The sequence below is a fragment of the Ixodes scapularis genome, unplaced genomic scaffold (assembly GCF_016920785.2).
Source record: "Ixodes scapularis isolate PalLabHiFi unplaced genomic scaffold, ASM1692078v2 PGA_scaffold2__306_contigs__length_199485367, whole genome shotgun sequence".
NCBI lineage: Eukaryota > Metazoa > Arthropoda > Arachnida > Ixodida > Ixodidae > Ixodes > Ixodes scapularis.
Window position 1 is genome coordinate 81,750,916 of NW_024609857.1, and position 26,352 is coordinate 81,777,267.

The window sequence follows — 26,352 nt, forward strand, 5'->3', positions numbered from 1 at the left end:
GTGGCCGGATAATGGCTTGGTGACTGTTTTAGATCAACAGGTGTTCCCTAAATCTTTGAACGTCTATTGAAAAGATAGGTCGCCAGCCGGGGGAGGGGTCTTTTCGCCTGTTGATACACATTTGCAAAGTTATCAACATAATATCGCTGGGAATGTATCGAGTCGTTGTGGTGACGGGTGAGTCGGCCCGATAGCACGAATTTTATATTCGTCAAAGGTGTTTATACTAAAATGATTCTAGTATACTAGAATTCTTTTAGTATAAACACCGTCGGCGGACTGATTTCTAGTATTTCCCATGAGTGTGTGGTGGTTAATGGTGCTTTTAATCTGCCAGACATAACATGGAGTGATGAAGGTTGTAGTTGTAGAACAATGACTCGGCTGAATGCATCTACGAAGAAGCCCATGATTGTGAGTTTGGTGTTCACACAACATGTCATTGAACCTACGCGTAGATCGAACATACTTGACGTGTTTCTGTGCAATCGTTCTGACACCATTAACCGCGTCGATGTCATACTGGGTATGGGCGACCATGATGATTTAATCGTGACGCTTGGTTAAAAAAAAAAGCATGAAGTTAGATAGAAATTTAAAAAAATATTTCTACGAAGGTGCAAATTATGAGGGTATCAAGTCGGGGCTTTGTAATGCCTTTCTTTCATTTGAACATGTCGCTGGAGAAATAAGTGACCATCATCCGTGAGTGTTGTTTAAGCAGATAATAAATCGGCTTACAGAAAAGTACATTCCGAGTATTGACACAACCAAACTAAAACAAAAAGCGAAGAACCATGCAAAGTGAGATGCCTGACATATAGGTAAATAACAAGCTGATGACTGCTGGCACTCAAAAAGCGCATGGTTTTAGCGAGTATTTTAAATTGGTGTTCTTGCCGCTGGGAATTACAATGCCCGCAACACTTTTAGTCAACTACGATGAAATTACTCCCGCTGGGGTTGGTGTTTAAGGTTAATTAAGGACATTAAAAGCTTAGACGAAACGAAAGCGATTGTTACCGATCAGATATCGCCTACACTGCTAAGGCGTTGTGCAGACGCTGATGTCCCATATATTTTATAATATTTAATAAATCATTGTTTCAATCGGCATTACCGGACGACTGGAAATTAGTGTACTTGATCCCAGTGCACAAAAAGGGACCCAATAAAATGTTACGAACTACTGGGTGACCCAAGCATCGGCTAGGCTCTTGAAATCGACTGCAAAATTCCATTTCTTAACCTATCGCGCTACGATTTTGTGCAGCGTTGCCCACAGATGGTGCATTTTTTGTAAAATTTGCAAGGAGCAAATTTATTTTGGCAAAAAAGCAAAGAAAGAAAAAGGCGCATGGTTTTAGCGAGTATTTTAAATCGGTGTTCTTGCCGCTGGGAATTACATTGCCCGCAACACTCCTATGGAAACGCAGCGAAGCCACCGGTCTTCAAGCAATACGGCGCCGCTTCGCACGGGAGACAAGAGATGGCACATACGGGCGCGATGCCAACTTAGGCCAACGAACGAGCATACGGAGCCGAGAGCTGGAGTCTTTAGAAGGCGATCGTTTCGACTCAAAAGCGGCGCGCGTTCCGTAGGCAGCGACACTCGCAGAAACAAAAACAGGCGCGGTAACAACAAGGAACTGCAAGGCAGACGACATCAGTACCCCGAAAAAACAGTCAAAATGTCCCGACAAACCATTTTTTTAATCGATTATCTGTCCATTCAATATGTTTCACTAGTAAGGATTATAAAATAATGCATTGGAAAGTGATATCAGAAGAGCTCGCGCCACTTTCGAGTCGAAATGATTGTCTGCTAAAGAGGCCAGCTTTCAGCGCCGCATGCTCGTTCGTTGGCGGCAGTTTGCATCGCGACCGCTTGCGCCATCTCTGGTCTCCCGTGCGAAGCGGCGCCGTATTGTATGAAAACCGGTGGCTTCGCTGCGTTTCCGTAGGAGCTAAGCATTTTTCTTTCTTTACTTGACCCTCAGAAAAGCTTGCTCTTTGCAAATTAAAAAAAAAAAAAAAATGCGCCATCTGTGGGCAACGCTGCACAGAATCGTAGCGCGATCGGTTAAGAAACGGAAGTTTGCTGTCGATTTAAAGAGCCTGGCCGCTCCTTGGGTCACCCAGTACATACCAATTTCTTTAACATTCATTTATTGAAAATTCTTCCAGCACATCTTATATAGCCAGATAATGCAGCATCTATGTCTTAAAAATATAGTTCTGTAATTTCAACACGGGCTTAGAAAGGGTTATTTGTGCACTACACAACTGACTGAGCTTTATCACGACCTTGTTATGTCTATTGATAGGGGGGAGCATAATGACTGTGTATATCTGGAATACAGAAAAACGTTTGGCACTGTATCCAATTAAATTTAACTTCAGAAATTAGAAAATTTAATAATAGAAATACCGTCTAAAAATAAATAAAGTTTTAGTCACCCTCGCGTCAACGATGTGTTGATTTAAATAAAGAAACGTACCACTTTTTTTAAAGTTAGTTGTGGCGTACCACAATGGTTGGTTTTAGGGCTATTATTGTTTGAAATGCTTATCAATGGTATTCATATTGGTGCTGCATCCCAATTAAGATTGTCTTCTGATGATTGTGTGGTTTACAAATATATAAAAATTGTGGGGGTTGCTGGGCAGCTGCAGGCTGATCTAGGTAAAATTGAACACTGATGCAGTGAGTGGGGAATATATATATATATATATATATATATATATATATATATATATATATATATATATATGTCAGTTTTACTTGTAAGACAAAACTAATTTGAACTGAAAATTATCTGAACAATGGGGTGGCATAGAAGCGGAGTAAAGTAAAATGTCTTGGAATCGCCTCTTCATTTTACGGCACGTCGGGTGCTCAGATTGAGGATATTACAGCGAGGGCGAGTGGAGCATTCGGCTTTGTTCAGCAATATCGCAAATACGCCACGAAAAAAATAAAAGAACTCGCGTACCTTAGCTGTGTGCTCCCAATCGTAGATTATGCCTGCACTGTGTGGGACCCTGCTCAGAAGAATCATGTTGATAATCTAGAAAAAATACAGAGTTGTGCCGCTAGCTTTTTCCTGGGCCACCATGACCGGCGGTTACGCAAGCGTGATAAATATGAAACAATCACTAGTTTAGTGTTCACCAGTGCTTGGACGGCAAAACTTATGTTCGAAATTCTTGTATGGTATTTATCATTATACGACTGTTCTTATTAGCTCATCTTCCCTTTTAAGCACTAAGTACTTATCTCAACTAAAAGTTCATGCCCACAAAATACGGGAATACAGGACCAGGACTGAGCTGTGCAAAACTTCGTTTTTGTCAAGACTGTCAAGGACTGGAACGCACCGAATCAAACAATAGTCTGTGCTGTAAATGCAGAAACATTTTTTTTTCAATTTTGTTTGCACTTTGCGATAATGCATGAACACGTGTTGCAGGAGTTTCATTTAATAAAGAACAAAGAAAGCTTTGATTCTTTGAGCTTCACGACGGAATTTACACGTTTTAACAAATATATTCTTGATACGGATCCGCAAAACATTATAGTTTCTTTGCAGTTTATCTAATCCAACGTGCTTGAAAGCTGCCATGCCATTACATAAATTAATTGTGAGAACTATGACGCCACCATAAACGTTCAAAATTATTGAATTAACGCTGGTCTTGTGTATATCTTATCTTCAGTATATCTTGTTACCACATGCAGCTATTTTACTTGGTTATGCAGATTGACATCTCAACGACAAGGTTCTGCGTGTAGATGGTGTTAGCGTAACGTGGCATATACAGCAAATCGAAGATTTTATTACAGAGTTGAGCATAAACGGTGTATTACCTTTCTAGGGAAAGGGAGTAGACCCAAATGTACTGCTTTCATAGATATTCACATCCGGCAATGTGAAAATTTTTAGCCAGTCCGTATGACCGCAGATAATATGGGACTGAAATTAATAACCGGGACATAGCATATATCTTGTACTGAACTTCAATGAAAGGATTTATTCATGATATAATACAAATACAAATAATATTATTAATAAGAATAGTAATAATAACACTAATCATAATAAAAATAATCTTTATTTGCTGAGCAAAGCTGCATTGGGTGTCTCGCAAGGCTAGGCAGAAAGGCGAGACTCGCTTCCAGACGCGTGGGTGTCTGCAAGCGAGCCACCCAGAGAAAATTAATGAAGTAAAACCCGATATGTCATGAAGATATATACAGGAGGAAGGCCAGGATGAGATGCGCGAGGAAGGAAGGAACGGAGGCTTGACACGACACACACGGCATGTTACGCCTCCGCGCCAGATTCCCCGCGACACCCTGGGCAGGAGAGCAGAAAGCACGAACTAAGTAGTTGAGTGCATTCGCCGCACAGTGCCGGGCAGGTACTCGCGTCATGAGCAGACGCGAATCCCAGTCGGAAGCCGGCGACAACTCCCGCGCCTCATTCGTACCCCATGCCACCCCACCCCAGGCGACGCTGAAACTCTATCACAAGAGCTACATCTACATGAGTAGACGTCAAGGAGCACTTAATTACGTCAATCAGATGAGGGCTAGAGTCCGGATAATTTCACATACATCGTGCCCGAACGAAATGACGAGAAAACAAGATGATCACCAGCCTCATTAACCTAAGCCTCCGCACTAAGGGAACCTATCATTCCGTACAGTAGACACATATCGTTGAGAGACCTAAGTTTCTCTATTCCCATCTTTTTAAGTTCACTTTGAGTTTAATGCTGCAACACCAAGGTCGAAAGGCTTTCATTAACGCTGTCCAACTTTCGAGAACTCATGCATTTTGCATACATTTTTGTACGAAAGAGGAAGACTGGCGAGCCTTTTGATGTGTTGAAATGATGTCACGTGGCCTAATACATCTCTTCGAAGCTTTTCTGAATTCGCTACCGTGGACAGAAAATGGCCTTTAGGACTAGGTTCCGCGACACGGTTTTTCATCTCCATGGATCCCTTCAATCATGAGGATACCTGAACCTTCTTCAGTGAATTCATGTTCTCCGCATTCCCGCGTTCTACCGCCTGGAGGCTGACTTTATAATGTATTTTTATAGGGGTAAGATATATTTCAAGTGTTCACTATTCAAGGATAAGATTTTTTGTTTCATGCGCTATTTCAACCAACATAACTGTCTATGTCATTTTGTAGAAATATTATTTTACCGCAGTTTTCCAAAGACATTCGGTATACTTAGAGTCGAGGGTTTAGTCTGTTTGCGGCTGGATAAAAGGCTGCGTATTCACTCCAATGGACGATGGCCGCAACATTTAGCGCATCTGCCTTCCAATACACCAGCGGGTTGTTTAAAAGAAGCCCGCATTGCCCACATCAGGTGTGGGCACTGTGGATGCGTAAAACCAGATTCACGTGGGTTAAAGCGTCTCTACGTGCACAGTACCGAACGCAGCGCCAGTGCAGTGGCGTCATGTCAAAGAGATTACTACCATCTGCAATTTAATATGCTGCAATACCTAAAAAAATGCAAAAAAGGATGTTCGCCTGCAATAAATGGTGATTAAAAAATCGCAGCTCAGGTGTCTATCTAAAGCACAAGCTATGATGCAGAGAACGCATAAAACTTCTGGGATGCAGTCGGATGTATCTTAGAAATCTTTAAAATGTGAATGTTAGAAAAAAATATTCAAAAGCTTTAATTTACGAATTAAAGCAAGAGTCAACCATATAAGTGTTATCTCATCAATTACATTTTACGAGCTATATGCAGCAAGGTTTAAGTGAAATAATCGCAGACAAAAAGATGCTGCATGGCTCTATAGTATGATATGTGGATTAAGAAAATTATGAAGATAGCGGTTCCAAAAACTTTTGTCTGATTGTCATACCTCCGATAACACTCCTCCTGTTGCATAAAAGAATAGTGAGCCTGATTCTAACTTTTCGCTTCACTGGGAATCGCCTGTTGCGTAATTTAAACGACTATTTTTCTAAAAACTGGCGCAATAGCTGCACCATATATTTGTTATTTTTTTATAATTTTATTTTGTAAATGATTTTTTACGATATTTTTGTTACACCAGGTACTGTCAGATCTTGGCAGTCGTGGGTTCTGTTGGTGGCGAAGCGTCAAGCACTACCTATACTTAAAGTGGATGAATCTGAAAAGCCGTAGATCAACAGGCTGAGAGAACGCTCGGAGCCCTTTGCATGATATGTCCCTTAATATAGATGAATTTAATAAAAAGTGCACGGCACAACTGGTGTTTCACGCTTAGCGTGCTGAGAATACCCAGACTCTGAGGAGTTTGCTATTGCTTGAAATTTCAGAGACCCCACTAACATGGAGTGCTCGTCTCTGTTTTATTCTTCATCGTCTCCTTTGAGATTAATAGCGGAAAAATAAATCAGGCATGTTATGTGGATGGGAAGCCTAATCACACGTGGGTACAGCAGTTGACTCACCTTCAGCGGGCGTTGCTTTTACCTCAACGTGCGTCACTGACGTATACGACATGCACTTAGTCCAAAAAAGTATGTCCCTTTTACTTTGAAACAATATAACTTCTGACGTCGATCACTCATTGCTTCTTGGTTTTTCTCCCCAGAGAAACAAGGAAACAAACAGCCGGTTTGCCGCAGTTTAAATTTTGTTATGAAATTGGCCACGAGTTTCGGAACCTTGTAGTCATTTAAAATTGGTGGAGAGCTGTTTTTAAATGTACGCCAAAGCTCTAGTTTAAATACTAATATTTAGTGCGAGAAGGCGAGTACTTCCTACACTAAGCTAAAATAAATCGATGCTCTTCAAGCGTATAGAAACTTGTTGGAACGTTGGAACAAGCATTGAAAACTGGTTAAGTTATGACAACCCCCAAAAGAAAGGCCCCCGACGTGGCAATTGTGTTATACGCTTAGGTATAGTATTGATTTCCGCTATTAAAATGTGTTTTCCGATTGACAGTTCTTTCAAACGAGTGACATTTTTCCTGATAGCATCTTATGTTTGGATTGGGCCAGCGTGCTTATAAAATCCCTGAATTCACAAAAGAGCTGCTGTGAATTGTTTCACTGCTTCATATCCTCTCTCAGTATTGGTGCAGACAATATTTGTGAATAAGACTACTTGTTGCGCTGAATTTCCCGCGCTTGTCACCGATTCATCTTTTTTGTTACAGACACGCTCTATTATTTTACAAGAAGTCTTACTGTCTTTCTCTCTTGATGTATTCCTTGATTTTTTTATAAAAGTTTACAACAAGACGCACGCTGCTTTAAAAAATACTAATAGGTAACATTCACTTAAGGGTTCGTTTAGCGGTATTCCGAAAAAATAGCGACCATACTGGTCAATGTTTATTACCAACTTTTGAATGACTGCCAAATGTCATGCTACCGTGCCATAGATAGATATATGTTTTATTACAGCCGATAAGCAATCGAATGCCAAATTGTGTACTCTACAGGTATCCTTTACTCTGCCGACAAACCTCAAATAATTTATTATTAACCGATTTGTATAGAAACACATATATCAGTTAGCACAATACATAAGTTATCAAAATTATAAATTTGCAACCCCTTCCTTAAGGAGTAATAACGTTTATAACCTGCCGGTATAAAACCCCCAAATGCCTTTGCTTTCCTTTTCTCAAAGAGTACAAGAATGAAGTCAAGCCTCTAGATTAAAGGCGTACTTTACGCTCCTTACAAGTACATTCAATGTCTCGTTCGACGACTGCGTGAGAGTGAAAGTGAAGGAAAGCAAACAACCGTTTAAATGGCAAGTCCGTCCAGTATTTCTTTGAATTTGGGATTACGACTGTTGTCAGCTAAAGCAGTGTACCTGCATTCTAAGGTATAATCCCCCCCCCCCCCCCCCCCCCGATATTATGTTTAGTTTTATAGATATCCCGGGCTGAATGTTTGGTTTCGGGCGTCTACGGCAAAACCGAAGATATCTGCTATAGGGATGGCAACACTGATCATCAGCTGTACGGCAGCGACACGATGTCACCGTGATGCTGCGGTACGCGGTACAACCACGCAACCGCAGCTCCACCTCGACGGTGGATCTGCGGTTGAGTTCCATGACTAAAAACCTAACCCGCTTCCCGCCCACTGAAGACCAGCTCTTCGCATCCTTAAAATCGGTTTTAGTGGACTACGCGTCTTCACTTCGACTGATAATTCTGCTGTGATCTTATTTCGTGCCACAAAAGCCATACCAGCCATTTATTTTGGTTTTGGTTCCGACCAAAGTTGTTCTTTAAAGCAGCTGACAGATGTAATCTCGTTGCCTCGAATTACGCTTCGTCAAGCATGCTGGTCGTCGGAGCCTGTAAACAAAAGTACCACGATAGATTACAATAGGCAAATTGCTGCTATCTGTAGAGATTGCGCGGCGAATGACAAGGCCGAAATTATACTTGGACTTCAAATGAGGTCACGCGTATATGACACGCAGTGTCAATAAAGAAAAGAAATATGACACTCAGTGTTGCGGAGTTGCCACTCCGGAGTTAAAATGATTCCGAAATCATTCCGCATTTTCGCGACCCCGAAATGGAATGGGAATGGAATGGCGGCAACGTTGAAGGAATGGAATGGGAATGGAATTAGATGCCTTTTGCGCGGAACGGAATGGGAATGGAATGGGCCCGGTTTATTTGATTGTCTGTGTTTCTGTGTGTGTGTGATACGGTCATCTAAATCGAGCCATTCAGCGAGTCAGTTGCTCAGAAATAAAATAAGCAAAAAACTGCTTGTTCGCGTGGAGCCCTAACAGACTTATATGCAAAAAAGTGTAATACAAAATAACAAGCCTCAAAACAAAGAGCAGAGGGGGATGAGTGGGTGGGGCGGGGGGGGGGAGGGAGGGGTGGCGGTGGCGCCTGTTATGGACGCTCAGGCGACGGGCCTCACTGGCGTTACACGGGAGCGAAACGAGAAACCAAGCACCGAGCAAAAGAAAGGAAGAGAGCGCAAAGAAAGAAAACGCCATGCACGACTCCTTATCTTCCTTCCTGTCTTGCGTTTTTTTTCTCGCGGCGGCATGGAGAATGCACGCGCGCGCACACTGAAGCCGCGTTTAAATGAATGCGCCTTAGTCGCATCGATTCCAGTTGTCGCATTCGATGCGGTCATGTAAATGCCATAATGCGCTAGAGCAGCGCATCGCATTCAAGTCGCCAGACAGAGGTGGATCGAAACAGCAAATATCCATTCATTCAACTTATGTAAAAGGAGGTCGCATCGCATTTTGGAACGGGGAGGATTATAAGAAAACGCTCGCTGCGGGAGCGAGTGAACAGCTGAGAACGTGGCGGCAGCGAACTTTGTCGGCGGCGGCGGAGAGCGGTTCCGTGTGGTCGGCTGGTTGCCCGCAGTTCCTCCCGAGAAGAAACGCGAGCTTTTATTGCCAAACAAAATGAGAAGAATATCACCAAGCTGCTCGGTGAGGGCGGCCCCCGTCCAAGCCTTGCGAAATACGATTTCCGCGTCCAAGGGAGTGCATAGAGGCTTCGGCGCGAGCACGACCGACGGCGAGAGCTCCGAGAACTGCACGGTAGCGCAGAACGAGCAGCTCGTACCTCGGTGCCGTTCCCAGCTGCGCCGGAACCTTTCGGCCTCGGGGCCCGGCCGCGGTTGGCAAGGTATGGCGAGGAGAAGCGCGGTGGCGTCCGCAGAGTGGTAGGAAACGAGCTCGCTCGCCAGGCAGTGCGCACGCACGTCGCCTCTGATCCAGAGTTGCCCAGAGGCCCGACCCGGACCAAGACGTTTGGGTTTTGATGTTTCTTCCGTCTCGTAACTCCTTGAACAGCATCGATGATAGCGGGCACGATCTTCAGTTTACGCTCGCTGAAAGCGTCGAAAGGCCTTCACGCACTTGACGTGCGATGCGCCGGAAAACTTTGTTACATGGTGCGACCGGTGCTGGAAACACTGCTTTAACTTTGAGCTTTGACACGGCGTGACGCCACCTTCGCGTAGGGCTTGGTGCGCATTCATGTAAACCTTGTCGCGTCGGCTTTCTTCGGACGACGATTGGAGTCGATGCGCTGAAGTCGTATTCATGAAAACGCGGCTTGAGATCTGGTAGTGGGGGCGACTCATAACTCACAGAGCTCTGATAACTCGTTGACTCGCGCGCCACCGAATGGTGATAAGTTATTGTTTTCTTATAGGTCGAGGCGCGTTGTTTAACACGCGGCCAACCCTGCTGTCTTACACGTTCATTCGCGCGCACTCCTTTGAAGTGCGAACTGTGGGTTTGCTTTGGCATTAAAACAAAGCGAAATTCGCTTCTCTCTTCTCTCGCGCTTTGCTCCGACGCTTGTTTTTTATAATTTATTTTTACGTGTAACTACGCCTTTTACTTGGTCTTTGTTGCGATGCTTGTTTTCTGTCTTATGTGTTTTATGTTCAAGTGGGTTTGGGTCATAGCCCCCTCTATACTCACATGTCAGTATTGAGGAGGCTGTGGTAAGGGTTACAAGCAAGCTAGTGGATTCCCGCTCATTTCCTTTCACTTTAGTCTCAGCATACTTTGTTTCACCTTGCGATGGACCGCTGCGGAGGCTACGAGTCACCCCAGGCAATGCGGCACCGTGAACTGGACTACACGCACGGCGCGTTGCCCCAGGGTCACGCAACACTCAGAAGGCGGTGGATTGGTTTCGATGGCTCTCGTGCTGTCTGTTTCGGTCCATCGTAACGTGACGTAAAGTATCGTCACCGCTCTTGTCGCGTGACCGAACTGACTACACCTGCAGAAAGACAGTCCTGCGCCAGACGTGGCGCGACCGTTGCTGTGAGGGCCACTGAGAACGAGAGCTGTGTGCTAGTTGCTACTGAGGTTTTGGCTTCTGCGCTCTTTGTAACCTTGCATGAGAGTAATTGCTTTGCATTGGCTGATGTCCGAATAATTAGCAAGAGGATTAACAAATGACAGGTAATAAACCGATAAAGTGAATATAATGAACGAACCACAATGAACAAACGTATATGAGATTTTGTGACGTGATGAGACGTATATTTCGAGATTTTGTTGTATTCGTTCGTTTTTTATCGTTCCCCATCTCAGGGTCTACAAGATGTCATATATTTGAGTCCACCAGAGGTTCTATTGATCGCCTGGAAAACACATAAAGAATTGAATTGACTGTGATAACAAATATCGAGATTCGTAAAGCAAGCCTGAACCGATGCGTTTTAAAACAGGTTTCCTGACATGGTCTCTATACGGTCCCTCGTTCTGCGCCGTAGCGATTGCACTTTGTCAGGGGATGTGCTCTTGCCACTGTGCATGGAGTCGCTTCCAGCAGCGTAGTAGCCGCGTTGCTGTGCAGGTATTTGAAGAATACGGTAATATAGCTTATTACTGTGCCACGCACGAACTGGATATTTTTATTGTCTATCAAATAAACACGCTAACCGCGTATGTCCTAAAAATCAAATGCAAAAAGTTTGAAAAAAAAAGAAAGAGTGGATTTAAGTATTGCTGTTTGTCGCGAGCCACGTGGTCGCGAGACTGATGTCTTAAACAAGCATCGGCATATCAAGGGGTCGTTCTCGATGTTTGCGGTACAATTTAAGCAAACACTTTGTGCCACCGGCGCTCCGCTTAGTAAAGTCAGTGCTTTTTTGAGGCATTTAGCTTCTTTTTTATTCAATTTTCTATGAGTTTGATAATGTCAGCTTTATGCTGCTTATGCCGGCAACACAGTGTAGTTGTCAAGTGCCAGTTTTTACGTTTAGGAATTAGAGGAATGGAATGGAGCGATTCAGCCATTCCAGGAGTGGGAGTGGGCCCAGTGTACCCATTCCTAGGAGTTGAAAGGAATTGAATTGCAGAAAACCCTAATTCCCCGGAATTGGAATGGAAAGTGGTGGCCATTCCGCAACACTGTATGACAGTCGATAATGGGCATAACGTGAGCACGAGAAACATTTTGCCGAGTGCCACATCGCCGGCTTATATATGTGGTCTTCCTCAGTGCTCAGTCTCGTCATCTGCCGAGTTGTCTCCATAGAAACAGTTATTTATCGCTCCGACAGCTTTGCAGGATGGTATAATCACATTTTGAAGAAAGCTACTAAAAAGGCTCAGAAGCAGTTCCACTGCAAAGCTGACTAGGATAACAACGTGCAGAAGCACGTAAATGGTTATCCAAGTCTACTGGACAGAGGAAGTCGTTCTGAGCCTTCTTAGTAGCTTTTGTGTAAGGAATATCAGCGCCGCGCATGCGTCTACAGCACAGCGGTGGTAGGCCATTTTTCAAAGCAAAATATATTTGCATCATTATTTACTCAATATCATATAACATTTTTTAGCGAAGTTGCCTGCATTATCAATGTACGCTACGCGCGGTTGAAATACACAAAATCAAAAGGTAACTTGCCTCTTTTAGAACTTTGCGTACTGAGCAAACGTGTTCGTCTTTACTTCTAACTAAGTAACATAACCTTGAATACGCACCCCTACTGGTAATTCATTGTAAGACATGCGCAAGAAAACATAGTTCTGTCAGTTATATTCCTGACAAGTCCTGGAGTTGTAAAGTAATTTGAACCCTAATTATTATATATAATGTTTTGGGAGGTACCCATGGTGAACAAGAATTAGGCAACAGTAAATTCACTTCCATATGAAATGGGAGTTGCGCTCCCCATCAGATGGATGTTATTTATTCTTGAGTGAATCTTAGTAGACTTCGGTTTGACGCCTTGATGTTCTGTACCGTGGTAACCTGTAATACTAATGCATTTAAAACTGAATAAAATATATTAATATCCAACTCTGTTCCTTTGGTTGATCTACGTAAGGCGCAAGTTTATCGGGTTGAAGGAAACATCCATTTTATACTTACCTATGCACTACAATGCCCTTACGGCTACGAAAATATTTTTTTTAATTTTATGTTAATTTAATGCAGCGGTTCTTAATTGAGACATGATTTGTATACTTTTAAATAAATAAACTGTCTTATGTTTTTATCTATATGATGCGAAATAAGTAAATAATAAAATGAATCATACGTATCTAGGCTTCCAAATAAACTTGAGCTTCAGTCGATTGAGACCTTATTACAAGTTTAGTTTTTATAATCTATTAAAGAGCTTTTATTTTTTATCAGCCGATCATAAGCTGTAAGGCATATCTATAAAGTGCCAATGAATGGGGAAGCGCAATCCTGTTATCTTTATGAGGTAGGAAATCAAAAATATTTTCACTTTTGTTTCCACGATAATTCTTCAATTCAACTGGACTTAAACATTATATTAACCAGAGTATAAAACAAAAATCGCTTTCTCTTTGAACAAACGACACAGATCCACTCTTTAGAGTACCGACGCCGTCGCGAACCTTGATGCTTAATGCTTGAGAGATCCTGGCACGGACTGCACTTTGATCTGCCTCCACGATTCATTCATCTTCGGATCTATGATTATGGCGGATGCCATAATCATAGATCCGAAGAGCTGCACAAAGCTCCGCCGGGAAGAGCTGCACAAAGCTAATATGAATGTTGGAGATGACGTTGATGATATACGTGCCTCTCGAGGATAAACTTTTACAGCAGAGACTCCAGAGGTCGTTATGGCAGACTAGCTTCCGGCCGTCTAAACATACGTACATGTACAACACAATTATTATTGGGGTGATTTCATCTCAAATTGGGCACGCTAAAAGTGCATCCTTTTTAGTTATTGCGAGGAAAATACTTGTTTTGGGGGCATTTATAAAAGAAACGAGGTCAGAAACCGCAAGCTTCCAGTATTTTTTTGTTCTCAAGTTGTGGATCGAAGAACACGCTGCGTCAGAAATTATCGCTTTCCCTTGCCGTCGCAAGTCGTATGTTTGACACCCTCTGTTGCCGTGTTCTATAAACACTTAGTTTATAGAAGCTCGGGTTGGAGATGATTTGTCGTGTGCATGTCTGCTTTTGGGATCTCCACTTCGGTTGTAGTTTTGCTCCGTGTTGACTTTTCTGTATTTGAATGTGCGTTGTATTGTTTATAGCTACTCTTTTGAGCCTCGTATGAAACGTGTTTTGTCTCGTGTATGCGCTGGTGCAAACTTTTCACTTCAACGGCAGGAACAGTGGTGATAAACAACAATCGCTGGGCTGACCTCGAAGCAACTGTGTGGTCTTTCAAGTTTTTAGTCCGTTGCTTTGCAGAGTGATTTTATGTTTCGCGTACACATGATATTTGTCGCGTATCAGCGAAACGTCTAGGGCTGCCGCGAACTATTTTCGACCGAAGTTTCAATGATCGAATCAAGCGGTTCAAAAGGTTCGAACAATTTCGAATTTTCAATCTTTCTAAATAGAAAAAAATCGACAGAAATCAAAGTTTTGAGCTTATTAAACTAAGAAGTTGGACGCTTTTCGAAATTTCGAAATTCGCCGGTTCATAAATGCAATGTTTTTCGAATCTTCGAACTTATTACGCTAAAAAATTTGATCCTTTTTGAACTTTCGAACTTATTACGCTGCTAAAGTTGATGCTTGTCGAACTTTCAAACTTTAAAGATTAACGAAGTCGATGATTTTCAAACTTTTCATTTTTTTCCACCGAAATGTTCGAAGCTTTTCGAACTTTTGAACTTCCTACACTAAGAAATTCAATAGCTTTAAAACTTTCAAATTTATTTATCAAGAGAAATCGAAAAGTTTCGAAATGTCGAATCCTGAAAAGTAAAAACTTCGACGAACTTTTACCTTTTAGGGTAAAAGTTCGAAGTTCGTCGAACTTCGAAAGACCGACGGGCGGTTTCATTTGGGGTCAAGTTTTTACATGCCGCATTCCTTGCAAAAGACAGTGCCGTTTATTTCAATGGTCTGGCGTGCTTAGTTTTAAAGAAATAAAGTCCAGAAGCAGCGAGAAAGGACGACGTCTTTTTGATGATTGTCGTTTGTGCCATATTTGAAGAGCGATATAGCCGAAGATGTTTATGGTAGAGATGTTAAACTTTATAAGTATGATCTGTGTATAGCCTAGGTTAGTGTCGTCTTAAGATATGATTATTGTTATTCAAGATGAGTTTCGAAGAGATATCCAAACATATATCTACGGCCAATTATGCCCTTCACTTAGTAAATGTTTTGTCCCCTAGATTGTTCGAGGTATCACATTTAAGTTAACACCACAGACAGTACTTGTCATTGCCATCTGCAGAATACAAAATAATGTATTTATTGTTATTTCACCTTCAGAAATAAATTAACTCGTGCTGAAGATTTCTAATATTGTTCATGTTCAGCAAGTCATTAAAAAAAGAAAAGCGATTTTTTCTTTTTTTTTTTTCTTTTGCGTTCCTGAGACGTGTTCCTTTTTGGCCTTTACACATTTTGGCAGAAGAAACCTGTTTCGAAGTTCTGAACCCCTGAATATGCAAGACTACAACACTTTCAAGGGGTTCTTGATAGTTTTCTTTTCTCCAGCTTTTTATTCCTGCATTTATTGTTATGTTTAATTTATTTTATTAATGTCACAGTTATATAGGTGGAAAAGACATAGCTTGAACTTCCAAACCACTAAGCATGTGACGAGTAGTGCCTTCTGACAATGAGTTTCCGACAATGACCGTCTACGCGATCTTTTATGCTGTGAAGAACGACAGTAGCTATACATATGCATAAATGATTTCAGATTAAAATACGCTCGACCACGCCCTCTTTTCGCGTATTGTTTTCTTGAACAGCCCGAATTATCTGGGAAAGGGGAGCCCCCCCCCCCCCCCCCCTTCTTCCCTGTTTCCTCTTCCGACGCCACTAGTATGGTAGAACTCTCCTCGACCTCGAGTTGTGTCGGCTTCTGTGCTTTTAGCTCGGCGTTTCCTCTGTCCGGGAAAATAAACCTACATAACATTTATAAACAAAACTTACTAGAAGCCAGTGTCGCTTGGGCGGCGTTCGATAGGATTACTACGAGCGTGCAAGGGGGTGGAGAGATAGTTTGCCAGATCGCTTCAAGGTTTTTCTGAGCCTCAGCCTTCTGCCGCCCCTGGCCGTTTTGAACTGGATTAGTATCGTAAAACAGTGCATTCGTCTAATCACTACTGCGTGATACAGGTTAAAAGGAGAATGAAGGCAGTTTCGGACATCTTTCCTAGCACGATCAGGCCACGTTGCCCAAATTTCAGCCGAAACCGGCGCCTGTGTGTCGCGCAAATCAATTAAACAGTCGCGGTAATAATCGTACCGGGATCGATTGGGGCGACGCCTATAGAGTTGCGGGAGAAGCGGAGCTCACGTGACCGATGCGTGGCCAAGAAGCTCGACGTCACAAGAGACGCGTCAGCGATTGGTCGAAACGAGAGACGTGCCCTCGGTTACGTTTTGGTTCGCGAGTTTTAGGAATACTCTTCTAATTTCCACTTGAATAACCATGAAAAGTATAAATCGGACCGGAAATGAATACTAAACCGTAAATAAAGCAGTATAATTTTTTTTTTTTTTGGTTTGCTACGCTGGATGCCAAACGGGCAACGAGCAACAGTGGGCAAACAACCGAAAATTAAAAAAAAAAACAAAAAAACACGGTACTCGAAGAATTCTGCAAAATGGTAGTCATGCCAAATTTGTGCGCTGTGGATTGCTGTTCTAACGGTCGACTGAAGACCAGTATTCGTTCGGGCGACGCTGGTTTTCACATGTGGATTGCTGTTCGTGTTCTTTGATGACGAAAAGAGAACGTCCGACTTTGGTGAAAACCAAAAATGGCGCTGTTTATTTTCTCCTTCTTGGGCAGCGTCCCCCGCGGAGGAGCCGGTTCCCGGAACGGCCGGATCGCTGCCGCTTTCCCCTCGGCATCTCCCCCGCGTTCCTGTCCTTCGGCATGCGGGCCGCTCGTTGCCGGCTGGGCGGTCTCCGTCGGGTGATGGCGGGGGCCGCCACTCACGTACTCCCGTTCCGTTGGTGTTAGGTCACTGAACGGAAGCTCGGGAAGCTCGCGAGAGCGGCATTGCCGTCCATTGCAATCCGCGGTAATCAGTCTCGATCTCCCAAATACTACCGATACCGACTATTCCACTTGACGTCACTCCCAACGTCACCTCTGTTTTCGGAGGCCCAGAAACGAGAATGAAGATTGTTCAGTTTCGGTTTCTTTACTTCTTTCGTATGCACAGAAATACGCGTCAGAAATGTCTACAAAAAATTGGGCAGCATGCTATGTTCCCAAGAAGCAAACAACACCCTATAAAAAATTAAATAAAATCGTCTTCCTTGTCCCTTTAAAGAACCCCCCCCCCCTAGCTGATCTTTGGTCACACGTCACTCTGCACAGGCAAATATTCCAGCACATCCGGGACACTTGTCGTCTCATTTAATTGCCTGACGAACTTCGCGCAGCCTAATATCAAACGCGAACTTTCCTAAACCTGATCTCGTGAAAACCAGTGAGGCGTGAAAACGTTATTTGATACTGAAACTGCGGAGGAACATGAAAACCGGATTTCAAACTTTGCGAACTTGGACTTGAGAGAAGAAAGAATCTTCGAAGTTTTTCCGAATTCAGACCTAAAAGAGAATCGATTACCTTCGAACTTCAGAATTAAAGAAGTTCGAAATCTTTGCATTTTTCGAACTGCAGATCCCAAGAAATTCAAAATTTTCTGATATCTCAAGTCTCATGTTAGGGAAGTTCTTAATCTTCGAATTTCTCGAACCTCAAATAAAAAAAAAAAAAAAATATTCGAAATATTCGAGCCCGAACTTTTAGAAACCGTGGAAATTTTCTAACTCGAAACTCCACGGTGTCCGAAAATTGCGAAGTTTTTTAATTCGAACCTTGGTACGCATCTAAAATATCGAAAACTTTCGAATTCGAACCTAGGGTGGTTTGCGACATCCCTGGAGACGTCTAACCGAAGCCGCGTATTAGCCCAGGCAGCACACCAATGTCGGTCCGACATTGGCCTAACATTGGCAAAGACCGGCCTCAATATTGGAAGCGCTACCCCTTCCAACGTTGGCCCAGTGATTGGTGCCAATGTTGGGCCACTGTTCAGCCATCGTTCCAGCCAATGTCGGCCCTATCATCGGTGCCAATGTTGGGCCATTGCTAAACCATGGTTCCAGCCAAGGTGCTCCCTCATTGGCGAAGACCGGGGTAATATTGGACAACACTGTAAGCGCGACCCGATCCAATGTTGCCCGTTATGCTGATTTTTGGCCATCGTTGCACTCGCCCAGCTCTTTGCAAGTGCATTCACCAAGTTGTTTGCAAAAAGGAAGGTAAACAGACACAAGGGATTGTTTTAAAATCTCCAAAAAGTTTATTACATACAGTTATTCTGTAGACAAGCACCAACTCAGCAATTTGTAATATGTGAAGAGGTACTATTCAACTGTGATAGAACTAAGAAGATTGCAAAGCAAACACCAACCGGGGTAATTCTTGGGTAGTGTCCAGTCTCCCGGCAGCTGGAAGAATTTTTTCCCCAAAATTCTACCGCTATTCGGCCTTCATTGGCGGTGCAATCAGTTCATCGAACGACATTTAATAGACAGATCGTTTCATCAACACGCGACGTTTCATAAAAAACTCGAAATACAATTTTTTCTCTCTTTTCTTTTTTTGCAATGAACCGCTTCAGACTTGGCATGAAGCGGCGTGAAAGGGTGGGCTGGTTCGGTGAGCACGCGCCTCAGGAATTCACTTGCGTTGAAATGCCCCTACATCGTGCAATTCGCGTAACGCATGTCAAGGAAACGTTGCGCCTCAGGAATACACGCGCGACGAAATGCCCCTACAGCGCGCAATTCGCGTAACGCATGTCGATGAAACGAAAATGTCGACGAAAAGGTGGCCACGAAACGTGTTTTTGAGAAACGCACGGAGAATAAAAAAGTCAGCATTCTACCTGCAGTTGTGACATAATTTCAGACAGATAATGGCAGGCGACTGTCGGTAAGATTGCGGGAAACTTATTCACCCGGCTGCCAGGAGATAGGCCCTGCCCAATTCTAGAGGTTATCCGGAAGATTACCCATACAAGAACGGACAATGATCACCAAGTAGGTTGCAGCGCACTTACTTTCAAAATACCGGACTTGAAAGATGTAATCCAACATATATGTAAACACGGGCACTGCAGAAAAACCACTCAAACACAAAAACCAGAAGGAAGTGATCCGTGAAGATTCAACACGATGTAGCACACGCTGCCATTTGCCGAACCGAACACTAAACGATTCAGAAGAATGTCTTGGGCTTCTATGAAGAAATCGACACGGGTGGGACTTTTCGAACGAGATACCATTTACCACAGAAGCGAAATCCACAGCGGACCCGCACCCCGCAGGCCCCATCACACGCGAGGTCCGGTCTTCGCGACGCAGGCATTCCGAGTTTGTCAACGGCTAATGCGTCATCCGTCAAACCACGTGATCACGCTTCTGCCGTTACCCGCGCACAGAGAGCAGATTCAAGCGATAGAACGTGTACGGTTCATTGGTCCGGCGAGTACGGACCGTCTACCGAGCCTTCAGCTTAGGGAGAGAAAAAAAGAGAAGGAGGACAAAGCAAGCAGGCCACAACGGGGGTGGGGTGCGCTTACAAAGGCTAATCTTCAGGGGCATCTCAAAAATGAACGCAGCGAGAGAATTTGTCACTTCTACCCAATGTTGATAGTGCAGTAGATGTTATGCGTGACCTTGGGCTTTAGGCGGGTTCCGTGCTCTGCCTTATCAGCAGCTTCTAGACTGTAGTCAAGTGACCCTAACCTGAGACGCGGTTGGCCTTAAACACGCATAGCGTTTACCCTGCTGTCAATACCGATTTAACAGGACAGCTCTTTGAAGGTCAGCTTTTGAACTTCTAAAGAAGCTCTCCAGCCCAAAAGCGGTTCTAAACGGGGCAAGTTTGAAAATAGTATGTTTTACGTCGCATAACGTAAATATGATAATATATAAATATATAATATAATGTAATGAAGAACTTAGCGCAACTATTTTTTGCGCTCGATGTAAACAAGTATATCTAAATATATTTTTATCCATAATTTTAAAACTGTTTGTACGCTGTTAGGTTCGTGTTTTTAAACTTCAAATTGTTTTACGAAAGAGTTACACATAAACGACACCCCAAACAGCACATCGTCTGAATTTCAACACACGATGAATCGCCGACGCTCGCAGACGGAAGGTTGCGATGCTGCGCGAACGGTTTCTGAAAGATGCTTGGTAGGGTACTCCGAGCGCAACGGCTTCGCGACCGTTCGAAGGGCAAATGATTCGTGACAACGAAGTAGTGTCTAGCAGCTTCAGTAAGCTAACGGGGCTCGAGAGTCCCACGCTCACATTTCCACAGAGCGAGCGCGGCCGGCCAGATCGAGGCGCAGTGTCCTCTCGCGTCGCGATAGCTACGTCGTTGCTCTGCCTACACTGATGACATGTGCACTGTCAGTCGAAGCAACCCTCTCGAAACTTCACTCGAGTTTAATATAGGACTTTATAGCGCGATATACTCTCGTAAAACTGAGAGTCACTTCGGTAGCGGCGTAAGCGGCGGCTTTATGTTTGTTGACACCTGCGTCGACAATGACTAAATATGCACAGAAACATTAAATATAAAAAAACAGAGCACGCAGAAAGAAAACCAAACATGACAGGGGCACGGACAAAGAGAATACGTTAACGCTACGTATATATACAAAATAGATTGTAAAAGACAAAAATACTTAAATCTAAAAAAACGGAGTTAAGTTGTCAACGCCGAGGTAAGGCAATGCGAATGGAGAGCAGCCGGCAAAAAAAAATGCAATAGTCCTATAGACAGCTAAGGACGTATTTGCGATCGCGGTTATAAAGCACCGGCGACGTACGCCCCATGAAGTTGAGTAATGCGGGTTCTTGGAAGCGCTATTATGTTCTCCAACGCCCCATGAAGTTGGCTAAATAAAATTCTCGCCCGAGCGAGATCATGAATGACTCTTTTCCAATTTCCCACCTCTGCAATGCAAAAAAGAGGTTCGCGGGTCTATAGCCTAAGCGACATAAATATCGATAAGCCATTGGTTATGGCAGTACCAATATTGACCAGCCTATAGCAAGACATCACCAATATTAGAAAACCCTTGGCTTTGACAGTTTAATATTAGCCAGCTTAAGCCAACGTATATTCAATATCGGAAAAATATTGGCTCTGAAAGTCCAATATTGTACAGGTTATGCCGGCGTATATCCAATATAGGAAAGCTATTGGCTTTGACAGTCCAATATTGGACAGCCTATGCCGGCGTAAAGCCAATATCAGAAAGCAAGTGGCTCTGACAGTCCAATATTGGACAACTTATGCCGGCATATATCCAATATTGGAAAGCTATTGGCTTTGACAGTCCAATGTTGAACAGCCTATGCCAACGTATCACCAATATTGGAAAACCATTGGCTTTCATAGTCCATTATTGTCCAATGTGTTTCCAATATTGGAAAACATATGGCTCAGTTGGGCCATTGTTGGGCCATTCTTTGCCACATGAAATCCAATGTTGGCCCAATACTGTGTGCCGCCTGGGAGGACTGCATTAGAACAGAGCGTAGGGTTACTACGGACCAAAGTGCGCGCGCTCGCTGCTGGGAAACATTAAGTTACGGAGGGTTTGCGTGGCGGGAAGTTGCTTTGTAAATTTTTTTATTTAACCGACACCGCGACGTCAAGTTTCTTGTTGCTTGTCTACTTTATGCTTGTCTCTCAAAACGCAGACAAAAAGTAGATTGGAAATCATAGAAGGATGCTTGTTGTTTATCCAAAGAAACAGAAATTTCAAAACATCGCGGCTCAACTAGAAGGCATACAACCAAAATATGGCATTGATAAATTGTATTTTTATAGGCTTCTATTTTACCTAAAAGCATTAAAAAACTATAAAGTTTTAAAAAGGATGTTTTAGAGAAAATTAATTTCAAACATCAAACTTTTGTTATTTTATACACTGTTCGCGCGACGGTAGTGAGATGGATAATGAACGAATCTGAATGTTATTATATCTAAAATCAGTTTGTTTGGGCGTTGCATAGATCTAATATATATATATATATATATATATATATATAATTTATCCTACGACTAACCGAAGTAGAGATCAGTAAAAGTTGACGCAAAGTCGCCCGTAAACGTCAGTTTCACATTAGTAAAATTTTTGTTTAAAAGCTTATACATTTTTGTTTGATACTGAGTGTCTTTATAGTACATTCTAAATTCTCGAAAAAATTTAAAGGAGGCAAGGAATAATAAAAAGAAGTAACAGAGGGTGTCAAACATACGAACTGTGACAGCAAGGGAAAAGTCTCTGCTGCAGCGTCTTGTACGCTCCATCTGAAGAAAACAAAATACGGGAAAATTGCGGTTTGTGCTTTCCTTCCTTTTAGAGATTGCCCCCAAAACATATATTTTTTGAACGAAAATAAAAATTAGTCACTTTTAGCCTGCCCGATTTAAGGTGAAATCACCCTTTTTTTTTCTTTTTTTTTTACACAGATTTAAGCATTTTGAAAGCGGCCGCTATTGAGTTTGTTGCATATAGATCCGCATAACCGTATTTGAAAAATCAGTCCTTTAGCGCGTTTCAATCGCATAACTCAGACTTACTTGTTGGCATCTTACATTACATTATCCACAAAGCCTTAACGAGTACCCTTCTTGCTAAGCCGGATAGCGCCAGAAAAATGGGCAGTGAACTGCCTACGTGCTTTATATTTCAGCCTTTCCTACCGGTAGATGAACAAGCTTCACAATTATGTATTATTTTTTATCATTTAGGCAAATAGGATTTCTCAGGCTTATTTTAATAAACGCGGGACATAATTCTTCCAAACCCGTTCCAAAACTAATTATGAGCCATATATACGGTCGGTCACAAGAAAAGGTGAAGTAAAATATAACAAATTGTAGACATTAATACCTGCAAAAAGAAGCAAGTGTTATGAATAATGCAGCTATACATGTAAATATTCTACTTTTAGTAATCTTCATAGAGATGGAATTCAGCAGTGAGAATTGATGTGTTTCAGGCCCCATGTATTCAGGCGCACTTGTTTTAAGAACGACCATTGTGGCTCACTCTCTTTCGAACACGCCTGATGTGCCCTCTGACAGCTCCTCCCCCCCCCCCTTTTTTTTCTCTTGTTTGCAGGTTAACATCGATTTTCATTAAGTCCCTTCATATCATATAGACGTGCCAGTTCGTCTTCAGAACGCTGGACACTTTTGTCGCTGTTCATGACGCACCATGGCGTTTTCTTGCATCCTCATACCACCTTCCCATGTTTCAGTGCGGTGTCAACTCGGATTATTGCCAGCATCTGGTGGTTCTTCACTCTCATCATGATCTCCTCTTACACGGCCAACCTCGCTGCTTTCCTCACCGCTCAAAGACTGACATCGCCTATTGAGAACGTCAATGATTTGGCAAAGCAGACAAAGATTGATTATGGGTGCTTGGAATCAGGATCGACGAAGACCTTCTTCCATGTAAGCCCTCTCTTGCAACACTCTTCTAAAACGTCTTTAGTGCATGAGCACTAAAGACGTTTTGTTTTGTTCGCTGTACTGTCTCACTCTGCACGCTGCTGTGAAAGTACCTGGGTATCGTTTTCAGATATTTTAAATATTATTTCTGATCATAAGCAAGGACAAGTGTATTCATTAAAATATAATGGGGGATGTTCGTAAGCAATATAAAAATTTTAATGTATAAAATACGCTTCAAATTTTCATTCTCACAATAATAAATTTATTCAGTTAAGCGTAACAAATAGGTGGTGTTTGACGTAATTGTTGGTGTTGGTAAGACATATCGTCGGGCTGGACGTTATGAAAAAGTTCAATTCATTCTTTTTAACTTATTGCGAAGTTGTATTGTTCAAGAATCGCGACAACTTAAGTTTTCATAAAATTTATTTAAATCTAATTCAAGAGGATGATTTTCCCCACGCAGCTCATGTCAAATGCTTCAACAGTTTAATGGTATATTAAAATCCAAATTGAGAACGCTGAACAAGATGTCTACTAGCTTTATTTAATGCTGGTATCTGTTCAATAGTTCTAAAACATGTACCTTGGCCGTCCTTATACCGCCAGGTTTATCTTGATGTTAGGCTTTGTCAGTGTTTACATCCGAAATAATTAGCGAAATAAATCATCGTGACCAATAGTCTCGTATTATGTCGCTTACGTATCTCCGCCTTACATGTAATCCCCAGTTAATGAAATTAACCTAATTTGTGAATCTTACTTACTCTAAATGTGACTGAAGACGATAATTAATACACGTGAAAATATAGTCAATGATGGCCAAAAAGTGCGACGATTCCCAACTACTAAATAACCAAGGTCAGTGTAAGGGTTTTAATTACACGTTCGTACCTCTGAGTCTCAGTAATGCCTGATTGGCAGGAAAGCGAGATAGTTGCTTCTCACCTTGTCTATTGTTTCAGGACTCTGACTCGGCTCTAATCAAGCGCATGTGGGCTGCAATGACAGCGGCACAGCCGAGCGTCTTCGCGGACTCTAACCTCAAAGGCGTTGAGCGTGTGCTTCGAGGGGGTTACGCCTACCTCATGGAGTCTACCACCATCGAGTACATGGTTCAAAAGAACTGCCAGCTCACGCAGATTGGAGGGCTACTGGACTCCAAAGGATACGGCATTGCCACACCGCCCGGTGAGTAGAAGGCCACGTGAATGTCAAACCGCGCGCACAGTTGTTTGTGTAGGGGAAATCTGCCTTGGATGAAGGCGACCTGATTCCACTATAAATATAAACTCTGGGTTTGTGCAGCGCAGTAGCTAATCTGATCACGTCATATAACACCTGAGACTGTGGTGGAAGAAATTTGAAAGTTTTTAGTAGAAGGAACAGACACAGGAAGGGACGTCTCAAATTCAGCCAACTGGTTTAATTCTCGACCATCCTATATATACCCACGAAGCCCTTCCCAAGCACGCTCTACACAGAATCTCCTTTGTTGCAAACAGTTCCAAATGAAGAGAACATATATGACACACAAAGAGATCAAGCGCACGCAGAGACAAAAGAGGCCCTTATCTGTAGGACACCTCGGGACATGGAAGTGACCTTGATAAGATTAACGACGACAGAACACATAAAACGAGGACACTTCAAGGCATCACAGCGACATTGAAAGTAAAAAGTGCCGAACTATTTAAGCAGTAGCACGAAAACCACACATACCCTTAAAAAAAAAAAAAAAAAAAAAACAGAGAGAAGAATTACTTTGGGGAAACATATCCTGGTGATCTCTATATTGTCCCCCTAATCTTCCTTCTTTACCTTCCCTTTTCTCGCGAATCGATGTGTTCGTTCATAGTCTCAGAAACTTTTTTGGAGTTGTTTCCAAGTTGCATTGATGCTTGGCTTATGCATTTTCCCATTGATCTTATTCTTATCGTTTCTTTAACGACCCTCTTTATATCATATATCGTTCTTTATGTAGAACTTCCGTTTCTGACCGGTGCACAGTACAATTGATGCATTCCTCGTTGTGCTTTGCAATTTCCGAGTTCGGCGCTTTCGTGTTCACATTTCTCTTGTGCTCTAATTACCTATCGTTGAGGCATCTCGAGGTTTGTCCCACGTACTTGAACCTTCATTTTAACGGAATTTCATATACCACACTTTCTTTGCACGGAACTAAAGGTTCCTGATGGGCTTTCTGACAGCATTTGTGGTTTAACAGAAATGGCGCCAACCTGCTCATTTTGAAATCTGAAGGGAACACTACGTCTACTCCAAACTTTTTCGCGCAAGCCTTTAGGCTCTGGGGAATGCCGTGGAAATACGGGGTTACTGCTATATTTTCCCTTTTTCCAGTGTCCGGTTTGAAATTTTATTGCTAACTGCTTTTTGATGAATTCCTCTTCATGTCCTGCAGATTTTAGCCTCAACCACTGTTTCTTGACCGCATTACCCATAAAATAAGTGCACAATTTACGCAATTCGTTCGTTACTAACGACCTCACTACCCCTGCTTTAACCGATTTGGTGTGGCAACTTTTCCTACTTAGCCCAGGTTTTGCGGCTTTTTTTACGTACTAACAAAAACGAGCTTGTTCGACATGTGTGCGTAAATCAAGAAACTGCAGGAACCCATTTTCAGGTTGTTGGGTTGTAAACTTAAGCTCCGGAGCTGCTGTTTTTTACAATCGATTCCGAACACCGAGCATCCTTCTCTCGAAAAGCGCAAGTAAAAATGTCATCAACGTACCTTTTCTATTAAGCATCCATTCAATTCGTTTCATTAAGGGTTTCAGTTACGTACTTATCTAAGGTGTTCGCATAGATTTCTGCTAACATGGGT

At 42.7% G+C, this 26,352-nt stretch overlaps 1 protein-coding gene across 3 annotated transcripts in view; it reads left to right on the forward strand.

Annotated features, from left to right (window-relative positions):
* Nucleotides 1-26,352, forward strand: part of LOC8041750 (glutamate receptor ionotropic, kainate 2) — a 398,324-nt gene that overhangs the window by 305,193 nt on the left and 66,779 nt on the right. For all 3 annotated transcript variants that reach the window (XM_040215999.3, XM_040216000.3, XM_040216001.3), the window contains 2 exons: nt 23,306-23,504; nt 24,470-24,695. In XM_040215999.3, the coding sequence (XP_040071933.1) occupies nt 23,306-23,504; nt 24,470-24,695 (425 nt within the window). The remainder of the gene's footprint in view (nt 1-23,305; nt 23,505-24,469; nt 24,696-26,352) is intronic.